General features: G+C 40.8%; 1 protein-coding gene across 5 annotated transcripts in view; it reads left to right on the top strand.

Annotated features, from left to right (window-relative positions):
- The window catches only part of SLC25A13 (solute carrier family 25 member 13), a 98,997-nt gene that overhangs the window by 83,139 nt on the left and 2,889 nt on the right, over positions 1 to 12,969 (top strand). For all 5 annotated transcript variants that reach the window (XM_036398403.2, XM_036398411.2, XM_036398394.1 and 2 more), the window contains one exon: positions 9,574 to 9,712. In XM_036398403.2, coding sequence (XP_036254296.1) covers positions 9,574 to 9,712 — 139 coding nt within the window. The remainder of the gene's footprint in view (positions 1 to 9,573; positions 9,713 to 12,969) is intronic.

Raw genomic sequence — 12,969 nt, 5'->3', positions numbered from 1 at the left:
GATTAGATATGGGAGAATATGAAAGGTCTTGAAGTACTTTGAGATGGCCACTATACTCAAGTATTGAAACAGAACTTTTAATGGATACCATATACTGCAGAGCACCGTGTGGTGTTGCCTCAGACTCTGCAGCCTACAGCTCGGGAGAAAGCTTGCATGCTTCCAATTTGTCCCAGGATTTCCAGTGAAGCTGGCAGTATTCCTCTGATTCTTATTTACAGCAGTCCAGCCATAAATTGAAGATGCTTCAAAAGACACCAAATGAGCCCCAACCCCCTCCTCCCCAGTATTTAAATTCCTTCTGCTTTTTTAAGGATCCAGTCTTTTAAAATTGTTCTGTTAACATTACAAAGAGGGAGCCTGCCCATGAGAACGTGTCTGTATGTTTTGGCCTGGAGAGAAGTTGCAGGTCTGAATAGGATTTAATGGGGAGTTGTTTTTCCCTTTAAATTGACTTGCTAATTTTTTAGGTGTTTTACTGAAGCTGAGGCTATTGTGTAAACTCCTAGTAAATGGCATTACTGTGTTGATCAGATTAACATTTACAACTGAAAACAGGGATTTTGTAAAGAGTCTGTTTCCCTGAGGCTGTGCAGGAATGGAGGTCAGCTACTGACTTTTACTTGGGCTAGCAAAAAGAAAACACAAGATGAAACCAGTGATGAAATAGTTTACTAAAGTAGCAATTTCTGAAATTTTTTCTCCTGGAATACCTGCTCCTGGTGGTTGAGCAGAATTTGCTACATTTTTCCATTTTTAATGGCATTAATGTCTTAGGTTGTATCATGAATTATTTCTATTCACTAGAGTAAATACTGGTAGACATTAGTCAGGACTACACATGAACAGGAGCTAGTTACAGCACTATGTTGCATTGAGACAGACAGCTGTTTAATCACAAGGCACAGTTTCAGTGCTTCATTTATTGAGTCCATTTATGTTATGAAAAGTGAGTAGTGATTTCTCACAATTGACCTCCACAAAAAAAAAAAAAAAAAAGCCACAGAAGAGTTTGGATTTGTTTTTATTCAGCTGTTGTCTCTGTTTCTGTCTCTCTCAGTCCCTCCACCCCACTTCCTGTGGGGTGTTCATGTCCTTTTGTATGTTGTTAGGATTCATTGCCTACAAAAACTTGAGTGATTTGACAAAACTAGAGAATTTATCCTGGCAATGACAGGCACCCACTGAGCACAGACCATGTCACAAGGCTTGTGTCCAAGGGCACCCTTAGTCACAGCTAGGTCTGTAACTGGGCAGCTTTGTGCTGTTTTCTACCAAACATTTGGGACTGCAGCCAAAAGAAAATGGCAATCCTATCTGCCCCCTTTCCTGTCAGAGCATTTGTGCACCCACATAATGATCTGGAACAAGAAAGTCATTAAAGCCTCCTCCTCCTTAGGGCTTAGTTTGTTTTGACCCCAGAGCAGCTCACTCTGTAGCTCCTCAGGATGTTGTACCCAGTCAAGGGAGGAATGGCTGTGGCTTGGGGACCCAGCCTGTCTCAGAATAGTTTTAAACTGCCTTGAGGTGCTTGTGGAGCTGCAGTGTTGGAGGCAATAGCAGCCCTCTCCTGAATGCTTGTGCTGGAGCTGGCAGTGTTTGTGAGGGCAGGCAGGTATTAACAACTCATTGCATCAGTCATCACCCCAATAAATGTTACCCAGAGACATCAATGGTTTTAGATGAATTTCAGGTGAGACTAGATTTGGTAGGTGCTGCCTTCTTTGGTGGTGCTTCTAAATTAATTTGGTAAGTACAATGACCAAGTGGACATCAAATAATAATGAATCTTCTGTTAATGAGAACCAAAATATCTTGGTATGTTTGGAATGTTCATACTCTTAACAAGTCAATTAGTTTTAAATTATGAAATAGGAATGAGGGTTTTATTACTATCTCAGTACTTCTCATGTTGTTCACTCTAACAACTCTTTCATTTGCATCTGAAGTCTTTGCTTTAGCTTTGTCTTTCCTGTCTCAAGACACAAGGCTTGTATCTCAAGCCCTTAATGTACCTACTTTAGTGGACCTAGTTATGACTCCATAGATACTACCTTGGAGGAACAAGAATAGATAATTATTCTAGAAAATAATTTTATTTGGGAATCTTGAAGTTCCTTTGTAGGCTCAATGAGCCTTCATGTAATATTCCAGCTGTTTAAACACTTGTCTTAGCCATGACTTAAACTTTAACTGATTGACTTCCTTCTGCAAGTGTTGAAAGCAGAATTTTAGACTTTTAATTTCAGAAATTTTAATTTTAAATAAATGAATGTCTTTTTTGGTTTTAAGTTTTATTTACCACATGGCAAGGATTGCAGTGAAAATTTTCCTTTCCTAGTTCAGAGAAAAGTCATCCCTGAAAGCTATTCTTACCACCACAGATCCATCAGGCATGTTCTCCTTAGTTTCCATGAGTCGTTTATGCTGAAATTCAGGAGAAAATCTGTAAGAGTCCCATATAGTAGTCAGCAAGGAAGAATGTATTAATTATAAGTGCAGCCAGAAGATGTGAAGAGTTTGTCTTAGCTTCATGAGGCAAATTCCTGCATGTCTTAACAAGATGTACTGCTTGTTATTTGAATTCTTATATTTTGTATTATTTTCTACCTATGAAGCACTTCCTGTGGATTTTAAAATAAAATGCCCACACCCCCCTGATATAGTTAATTTCAGTGCTCCTGTCTTGCATTAACAGAGAAAACCAAGGCACAGACAGATAAATCTTATGTCTCATGTCAACAAATTAACAAAGGAAATGTAAAGCCTCTTTGTATCCAGCTGAGTGAATCCTGTATTGATTATGATCATAATTATCCCTGCATTCTAGTCCAAATGCATATCCTTTGACGATCACTGGGAAGAAGCTGGATTGCATAGTTTTGGTGCCCCTCTGTATAAGTGAGAGTAATATTCTTTTGGGTCATTCATTGGCATGTTAATGTGCCACTTTACTGTGCTACCGACAGAAACAATTCACAGTAATACTATGCTGAGATCCCTGCTCTGTGCTTTCTCTACTTGCAGACTTGTTGTTAGAATAATTTTTTTTGAGAGCCAGTCCTGGAGGTCACCTGGGCAACCTGACCAGGTATTTGACCACCTTTACAGTTTAAAAGCAAACATAGAAAAGAAAAAATCCCACACCTATTTTCTTATGACTAATTGAATTGGCCATATTCAAGCTTCTGATCCTTCCACTGTGCACCTCAAGAGTAGTTTTCTTTCCCTGCACTCTCCTTTAAATGAGCAATAAGGGCTCTCCCTGGCCTGCTCTTCTCAGAGTTGAGCACACTGAGTTCCTCTTTTATCTGCCACGGACTACACAACTGGCTTGATGGCCCCACACTGGACTCACTCCAGTGTGAGAACATCTTTCTTGTATGGGAGAGACCAGAACTGGACACAGGGCTCCAGATGTGGTCTCAGCAGTGCTGAATGGCGGGCAATAATCATTTCTCTTGCACTCTTGCTACTGTAGCCCAGGGTGTGTGACTGGCTGACTTCACTGCAAAGAGGCATTGCTGACCCACACTCAGCTTGGGCACAGCATCCTCCAGTCGTTTTCTCCAAAGATGCTTCCGGCCTGTATCTCCATCCTAAGAAGTTATGTCTGAACAGCAGCCTCTCACTACAGCACACTTACTATTTCCTCAGTTCAGCATCATCTGATGAGGGTGCAGCTCATGTTCCACTGCTCTAGCTATAGGATATGATGACAGACCATTTCAAAAGCCAGGCTTTAGTCAAGGTGTACAACATCCGTTGCTGTCCCCTTGTCCACGGGTCTGGGCAAACTGGTTGGTCAGCTGTGATTTGGTAAATCCAAATTAGTTGTTCCCAATATCTCCTTTGTTCTTCATATGCTTGGAAATGGCTTCCAGGGACATTTGCATCATAAACCTCCCAGGAACAGAGGTGTGCCCAGACTCTTGTAGTTTCCCAGATCTTCCTTCTTACTCTTTAAGATGGGTGTGATGTTTGTCTGTTCTAGTTACCAGAAGCCCCTTGTCTGACTTGACCTTTTGAAGGTAGTAACAGCCTCACAAGGTCATCAGCCAGCTGTCTTGGTACCACTGGAGGTTTCTGTTCTGGTCTCAGGATTGTGTATGTGCTCCAAGTGCCCTGTCTGCATGTAATGCAGACTTTTCCAGTAAACTTGTGGAGCTGAGGAGCCCAGGGACAGATTTTACTGGTAAAAAGCAAGACAAAGGTAATTTCTCTGCTTTTTCCATGTATTTTGTCACTAGGTTTCCTCCCCCCATTGTGCAACAGCCTTACAATTTATTTAGTTGCCTTTTTTTGCTGATGTGCTTACAGAAACCTTTTTTACTCCCCCTTCACATCCTTACTAGATTGATCTCCAGCTGATCCTTAGCTTTTCTGTCTCAATTGCTGCACACCCAAGCAGTGGTTCTGTATATCCTGGGTAGCCCATACCCACCTCTGCTTCCCTTTCTCTTCCTTCCTCACCAAAGAACTAAAGAACAGTAGGTCTGGGATCATAATAAGTGCAACAATTTACCGTCAGTCCTTCCTCCCAGACTCCCTGTGCCTTCACTGGGTGGTCAGATATTAGCCATTCTGTAATGATATGCAGCTTAGAAATAAAACTCATGTTAATTCCAGCAATAAAAAGATTTGACACATACAGCTTGTTAAGCTGATGGCTGGATTGAACCCCTGTAGTTCCTTAAAGCTAGAAAGCAAATATTTTTTTTTCTGTCTTTGTCTAAAATTCTGAACTACTTGTGTAAAGAAGTATTTTAAAACACTGTACTTCTCAAAATCCAGATGCTGCTTTGGGGAGGCACATAACAGCACTTTTGCAGAGGGAATTTATTTCCTCTATTTCTGTTTCTTTCTCCCAGTAATCTTTACTGTGAAAGCACCAGGGCATTGAAGCTTGTGGCTAGTAAATTCTTTAGCTAAAGATACTCTCTAGGTGACAACTATTCTTAAAAATATAGAGACAACATATTGCAGTCAGGGAAAATATCACTTAAATTAAATTAATTATCACTTAATAAAAAGTATCCTTTCCCATTCTTGCCATCACTTAAATTGTCATTTGTGTTGGCAGAAATGGGAGAAGATACTTTTCTGTTTTTCAATATTTTTAATAGATTTTATTTAATTCCTAGTCACAACTGAATATTGAAGTAATCATCCAAGATGGGATAATACATTTTCTGTCTTCTGCCTGTCTTACAACTTATTATGAATAAAGTCCCGTTAAAGTCAGTTGAATTTATATTCAATTGGGTTTGAAAGACATCTTTAAAGTGTCCATGTAAATAAACATTGTAGGTATACCTACTTATTTTGTACATCACAAAAACTCATATCCATATAATATCTGCCACAAAATGTTTAATAAAATATTACTCCTCTTATACATAATCATTCTGAATAGTGCTTAACAGCATAATAGACAGTGCCACTTCATAGTTTTGCAGAACAAAATTATTCTGTATCCCAGGAAGACAGTAAATAATAGAATGGTAAATGAGTCTTCAAGGAAAGGGTACATTGGTCGTGGTAATGTTTATTTTTATAATTGCTACAAGGTATTTAGCTCAAATTTGTGCTTTGGCTGATACTGCCAACACAGTTTTCATTTCCAAAACTAGTCAGAAAAGCATCCAAAAATCTCTTTTTTCCCCTCCTCTCCCTTCCCCCCAAATGCTTCATAAACAAGCTTCTCGTGTCTTGACCTGGAAAGTGTAATCTCAAGTGACAGGATGTGTACCAAGCTCTCACCTGGTTCCTTTGATAACAGCTGAGCTATTTCATGTTCTGAAGCTGAGAGTTTACAGCAGGATGTTAAAACATATGAATGACTGTAGTAAAAGTTTTGAGTTACATTTTGCATCCACCATGCCTATTTGTGACTGTTCTCATATGTAAGAATCTGCTTTTCAGAAATTTCCTTTCAAATTAACCAAAAAATGCCCTTCCAATTAAAACTGCTATATTTTTTTTCTTGCAAACTGAATTCAAATGGCTGGTAGAGCATTTGAAATCAGCATTTTATTCCTCTAATGTGATGTTCTACATGAGTTTCATAGTTTGGTTGGTATAAATATATGTGAATAAAAACCTATAGTAGCTTTTAAGGCAATGCCATTTTACAGTGGGGAAAAAAATGCAGCCCCTGAAAGCAAATACCAGTAATATTTGACTGACTGTTACAAAACCTGTTAGGTGCTGTTAGGGCTCCGATTCCAAAGGGTTAAATCTGTAGTAAAACCCAAGAAGAATGCAAAATGATCAAGAAATGACATGCTGCCTATTGTTTGTAGCTATAGGATCAAAATAACAATTATACATGCCAAATAAATTCTAAACCTGTAAAAGAGAAAAAGAGGGGGTGGCTGTAAGTACAGGTGCCAGAAGCATTAAATAACTCTCGCAGACAAGGTGCACCACTGTTGTCTTGAATGCTGCTGGGTTCCCCCAGTCTGGCATTTTTCCCCCTGCACTAGACAATGTGCATTCACTGCAGGAGACTGGGCTAAGCCTGCGTCTCCCAGACCTGCCGGCTCCTTCTGCCCAACCCGACACAGAGGTGCCTTTGTCAGTATAATTACCCTCCCCTTGTAGTAGAAATAGTTTGTTTAGAGCCTTATTTGCAGGTAGAGCTGGTATAAGCAGGAATTAGCATGCTAAAGAACCTGCCCCAGCACTGACTTGGGTTTATTTATCCAAATCTTTGACAATCAGGGTTTTTTTTCCTCCGTTGGTTTATTCAGTGAGATACTATCCGAGATTAAGAGCTTTAAGGTTATTAAAGAGATTGAAGATGGGAGCCAACTGGCTGTTGTGCGAGGAAGGCACATGTCCTGGTGTGTAGGATCTCCCAACAATTTCATGCCTGGCAGGTCTGCACCTTGGCCGCCAAAATAAACTCGGGTGGATGCTCCTTGCTGCTTTCTGGGGATTGATTAGAACTCCCTTTGGCTTTCAGCACGTTGTCCACATCAAAAAGGTGCGAGAAGTAAAATAAATGTTTCTTTTGCTTTTCAAGATACTGTGGCCAATCTCCCTAAGCCTTCCTAATTGGCCTAGGCTGGTTGCGGATGATTAACTTGAAGTTAAATGGGGCCTGCTTTTAAACATGCTTTCCCAGACTTTAAACGGAACGATGGGGGGAACTTTAGACTGTTGCAATGCTGGACCAGAGCCAAGCCTGGTTATTATTAAAGTGGATCCAAGTTTTGATCCAGGTTTTGTTTACACTGAGCCAGTTAAGGGACATCCTTCCCTCTCTGCATACCTGCATGTATATTATTAGTGATATTAACAATATGCCACTTCTGTCCCGTGAAAAAGAGCCTTTTAATGAAGGGGGAGGAATATTAGCAGCTCAGGTTGAACTGAGAGTTGCTTGCATTTGGACTTTCTTTATCAGTATATTTCAGGGTATGCAAAAAATGCAGAGGAAAAGAAATGTGTGCAGTGTTTAATGACATTGCAAAGAAAATAAAAGAACATGCCCTGAGGGCAAAGGCAGCGAGATTTGCTCTGAGGAAACGCATGCTCTAAAAAGAAATCTTTGAAGAAACCATGTCAGTCTGTGAATGTTTCAGTAGTGAGTCTCATAATTTTTCTGTGAAGTAAATACAGTGCAGACATTTGATCCTTAAAATGTTGGGGTTTTTCATGCAGAAGTTGGTAAAACCCTAGTCTTGTCTATGTGAAGATTAAAGGTAAATTGTTCAACAGGTTTCTGTTGGGCAAGAGACTCCAGAATCCTTGTCTCTGTTGAGTACAAAAAAATCACCTTCTCTCTGTCCTCAAGGTAGGGCGTAAGGGGCAGAGCAGGACCAACACCAGTGCTTTTTGAGTTCCTTTGTGGCATTTTAGTAGTGTCTGCAGAAAGGCACAACAAGAACCAGCGATGGGCAGCGTAAATCAGACATCCAGCTGAGTGAGAAGCCAGAGGGTCTGAACTGCAGAAGTCATTAACCTCCAAAGGGAGTGTCAGGGGAAGTGCTCAGTACTTAGTCTGAAAACATCAGGAAATAAGCTGAGAAAGTGTGGTGGGAAGCACTGGGGGCTGGAGCAGAACCTGTTGTGCTCCCTGTGTTCAGTAGCTGAGTCTGTGACACACAGAAAGTCTGACTACAAGATCTAATGGCTTTTTTAGAGAAATATTTATTTTTTCAGAGGCAGTCTCTGACTGCAAACTGCACTTATTAGAGTCTCCTGAGAAGCAGCTTGCAGGACCTGGTTATCTTGTCACACATCCTGCAGCCTTCCCCTGCCTTGCCTCCTGGAAAGGCAACTTCACGGATTTTCTGACACCTTGCAGCTCTTTTGTCTTTGATAACCAGCATCTAACTTGGATAAGTGCTATTTTTTAACTGGTATTATAATACAAGCTAAGCTTACAGATGTGTCCAGGCATATCATTAGATTTAATTAAATTATGTGGATATTAACATGTCCCCTGTGAAATGCCTGGCACTGAGCCATGTGCTCCTAGACCTGTGAACAAGAGCAGTACAGTAACAAGGGCACCCCCCGAGGGTTTGTGGATGAACCTCAAGCAGTTTCACCAGGTCTCCACCCTTGCTTCAAAGAGAAGAGGCTTAGGCTCATCCATGAACCATTTCTTTCTCAAGCTTGAAAGATTTTACCCGTTTTCCCAAGCCACCTCTTGTTTGTGCTTTCCTCCTGGACATAGTCCTGGCAGGCTCTGCTCTCCTTTGGATCTCTATTCTGAGGAAAGGCAGACTACAAATCCCTTTTGCTGTTGGATCATGGATACTATTTGGTATTTTATTTTTGGTTGACCTTCCCTAGTGGCCTTTTTGCTTTTCCCCCTGCTTGAAAAACATTTGATTGCTTGCTTCTACCCCAAAAATTTCCTTTCCTGTTTGCTTCCCTCTTGGATCTTAAACCAGCTGTATTGCTGGTAACTTTATTGGCTGGTTGTGCTACTTCCACAAATTGATAGCAAGGCAAATTTAAGAGATGAAAGTTATTGAAACAAACTGTATCCCAGATAACTTGTACTTAAAAATTCACAAGTAAATAATGCAGTTACTGTTCTGAAAAAAGACTTGCTGTTAATTCCCCTATACCCTCAATATATGTTGCATTATCAATTATAGTGCCTATATAGAGGTATGGACTGGGCACTGTTTTCCCTGGAGTATTAATCTAAATTGGGAGTGAGAGGTGGCAGACCTTTCCTGGGGCTCTGTTTCAAACAGTTTTAAACTCCCACTACAAGGTCAACTATTTAAAGCTCTCCAAAGGTGTTTTCAGAGTTTACTCAAACACTTCGTATTGTCTCCATTTACAGTACCTCAGAGTGAGGGAGAAGAAGTAGACAAGATACATACAATGACAGAAATTACTGAACTAAGAAAAAACACATAGATACTCCTCAGCAGGGTGAAATACATGAATCTCTCAAAGTTTTGAGGGAGAAATTGCTTTTTCTGTAAGCCCTTTGCAGCAAACTGAAAAAATACAATGTTGCTCTATCTGTTCTCTGATATTCATGGTTCACCATGGTAAATTTACTCATTCTCAAAACTTGTTCTCTTTTCCAAACAGGGTGCTAAGGCATGTTTTTTGCGTGACATCCCCTTCTCTGCCATTTACTTCCCCTGTTATGCTCATCTGAAAGCTTCATTTACAAATGAAGATGGGAGGGTTAGCCCTGGAAATCTGCTCTTGGCTGGATCAATAGCTGGTAAGTGCCCAGGTTTCTTTTTTCATGGCTCTATACTGCTCTGGCAGCACAGTAGTTATGGCAGTGACAACAATAACAAAAAATGCTCAAAAGGACTGTATGCAAACAATACTGTGTTTTGTAGCCTTATTACAAAAACAACAAAGTTACTGTGCTGTAGAGTGAGTTGAAGATACTGTTAAGTTCCTGGTATAATCATAAAATTCAGAAAGCAAAAGAAAGGGATAATAAATTTTTTTGCTGTTTTGTTTTTGGGTTTTTTTTTAATAATTTATCATCATTCCTTGTGACGTTTCTGTGCTGGTTTTGGCTGTGTCTCACTGCCAGGTAATGTTTTGTTGTAATTATTTATAAACAAAACGCTGGCATTAATAAAATTCCTTATGATTGAGTGAATCTTGAATTTTGGTATATGTAGTCCAGAAGCCACACTGGAAGAAGTACAGCTCTCCAAACACAATGATATAACAGGTGACAAAATGATGACAGTATTTGCTACCGTCAGTATCCCATTGAAGTTACTTGGCTTCTTGAGGATTTTACCTTTATAATTTTTTAAATATTAAACAAAGCAGAAGATCTTGAGAACATTGCTGCAGTGCCACAGGTTGCTTATTCCTGTGATATACCCAGATATGACAGAGGTGTGGAGTGTGGTCTTGAGCACTTGGTTGTTTTAGTCTGCTGCATAGCAGACAGAAGAGCCCAAACACGCTTAGCTTCTCACAGATGAAGTTAGGTTGAGTGTGCCAGAGCCTAAGGGAGAAGCCAGAGGCCTTGTAAGCCTGAGCTTGCCCTTGTCTGCTGCATGGCTGGTCCCTCCACAGCTGCTACACCCACAGGGGACCACCACTTGGTAGCTGTCTGCTGGAGGGGGCAGCTCGAGAGTTCCATGGTTTCCCACCTAGGAAACAAATAGGCTTGCAGATTTGTGCAGCAGGACCTTTAGGGGAGTGTGTAGCAAGCAGGGGGGCTCAGATCAGCTGGTATCTGATTACTGGGGGCTTATTGGGGGCTGCTTGGTCTGTCCAGCAGCTTCCTGCTCCAGCATGGCCCCTGGCAGACTGCTGCGACCTGCCAGCTGAGAAAAATGATGGAATGGCATGAATCCAGTACAGACACATGGTTTAGCAATGTTTTCTCATTTAATTTTAAGCTTTCTCCTCTCTGAGAAAAATTTCTTGGTCAAAACTGTACACAGGGCTGTGTCTATTTGAGAGCAAGGCCTTTTTATGGCCAGTATCTGATCTTGGGGAGCAGCTAAGACCCGTTGGTTTGTCGTGTTGAAGCATATTGATCTCTATGCAGTAGCTCACAGCCCAAAGGAATTGAGCTGGCACTAGCAAAGCCAGCTGTGTTCCAGTGACTCAAAACTGCTCAAAACCTCCTTGTCCTCTCCCCTCCCCCATCCCATTCCAAAGCCAGGCTCCAAACCCTCCAAAAGGAGCTTTTACAGCCAGCTTATTTCTTACCCATTTTAATGGAACAAAACAATTTTTGAACTTTAGATCATATTTACAGACTTGAAACATAAGATGGCATTTTTAAGCCAAGTAATTTCTTAGGTTTTCCTATTTTTCTCTTTCTAGCCATTGTCAGGTGATTGCAGACTGAGATAACCGTCCCTTTGAAGTTCAGGCACAGAAGCAGTCTTTATTGTTGCTGATATGGCTCACCAATCTAGTTATAATGTGAATTTTATCCAGTGCTTCCTGTGAATCCCATCCTAGGTTAACTCTCATGAGTAAATTACAGTGTTAGAGATACAACGCTCATCTTACTGTTTATAAAACCAAGAAATTTGTTTTATTGTGTGTACATGTAAAGTGTGATGGGGGTGCATGTGTCCACTGTTTTGCCAAAAGAAACTCAAGGGAAAGGCAGAACAAAACACCCACCTGTTCTGAAAAGCTGGCTTCAGTCTCTGGGTGATGTTTCTTCTCCAGACAGGGATCTCATCTGGTCATCAGACTTCACATGTGTGCTGAGCTCTGGCTGCATGTGGGAAACTCCCCCTTCCCACACACAGCCCATGCTGCTGGGATATTCAAGCTAGCCACAGTCAGATGTGCATCTGTCTCCTTTGCCAGTGGGTGTTGCTTGTACTGCTTACATCATCTTCCTTTCCATTGTGGTTGGGGTCACAGGCAACACGTGTCATCTAGCTTGATCTGCTTCTGGTTTTCAGATGTCTCAACCTGTTGTGCCATAGCATATTCTGAGATGATTCTAATATCATCTGCAGGATCTCTCTTTAATTTGCTCTGTTTGCTTACTGCCTCCATGAAGTTCCTTCTCCTGCCCTAGCTCCTTTTGATTCTTGACAGCTCCTGCTGGGCTATTTGTCACATTCTGATTGTAAGCTTCTCTTGGCAGCAATCTGTAACTTCGATTTGTCTGTAAATGCCTTTGTCCTGTGCACATAGCTCCTAAAGAAAGGATTTTAAGTATCTCAAGTGCAAAATATCCTCAATAATATGGAGTGAGTGATAAGGAGATGGAAGTCAACAAGTAGTAAGCAGAATTGTTTCCAAGTTCTTTGGTTTTCATGAAAACACTGGTTGGCTTTTGAAGGACAAAAGTCCAGCTTTAAATTGAAGACTCAAGCAATACCTTGGTGTGGGTAAAGCTAAGCAAAGAGGAATTTCAGTGTTTTTGGAGTTCAGAAACGTTGACTAGGTTTTAATGCTTACCTGCCAGACAGCCCATGCTTGCACTGAATGCGTGCTCAGTGTATGAGTTATTTTGGGGAGACAAGGAGAGGAGGAAATCTTCTTTTGGTGATATTCACATGATTTGATCTCTTGGAGCAGTCTGCAGGAAGGGTGCTCTGGAGCTTGAGGCCAGACCATGCTGGTTTGGATAAAATTTGTTACAGAATTATTGAGCTAGGGAAAAAAAAGGAAAGGAAATTTATGCATCTACATCTAACCAAGTTGGTTTGGAAGAGATGCAGAATGGAAAAGCAATAAAACCATAAGAGACAGTGTCTTCTGAGTACAGTCTTGGTGCTTTTCTTTGCCTTTTTTTGTCTTTTTTTTTTTTTTTCCCAATTCTAAACATGCCCCAAGTTTGGATAGGAATGATTTTAGAAATACCACCCATTGGTAATTTGGTATTTTTTACTTTTAGTTGATTATCTGCCAGGGTCAATTTAAATCTTCCTCCACATATTCTGCTGAGGATGTCAGCTGTGGCTTTGCAGCTGAGCAGTCTGCCATTCCTAATGAGAAGAATGACCCTTTTTGTAAGCCTTA

This window comes from Molothrus ater, chromosome 1 (genome assembly GCF_012460135.2).
Source record: "Molothrus ater isolate BHLD 08-10-18 breed brown headed cowbird chromosome 1, BPBGC_Mater_1.1, whole genome shotgun sequence".
Classification (NCBI taxonomy): domain Eukaryota; kingdom Metazoa; phylum Chordata; class Aves; order Passeriformes; family Icteridae; genus Molothrus; species Molothrus ater.
This window is presented reverse-complemented; position numbering and strand designations above follow the sequence as displayed.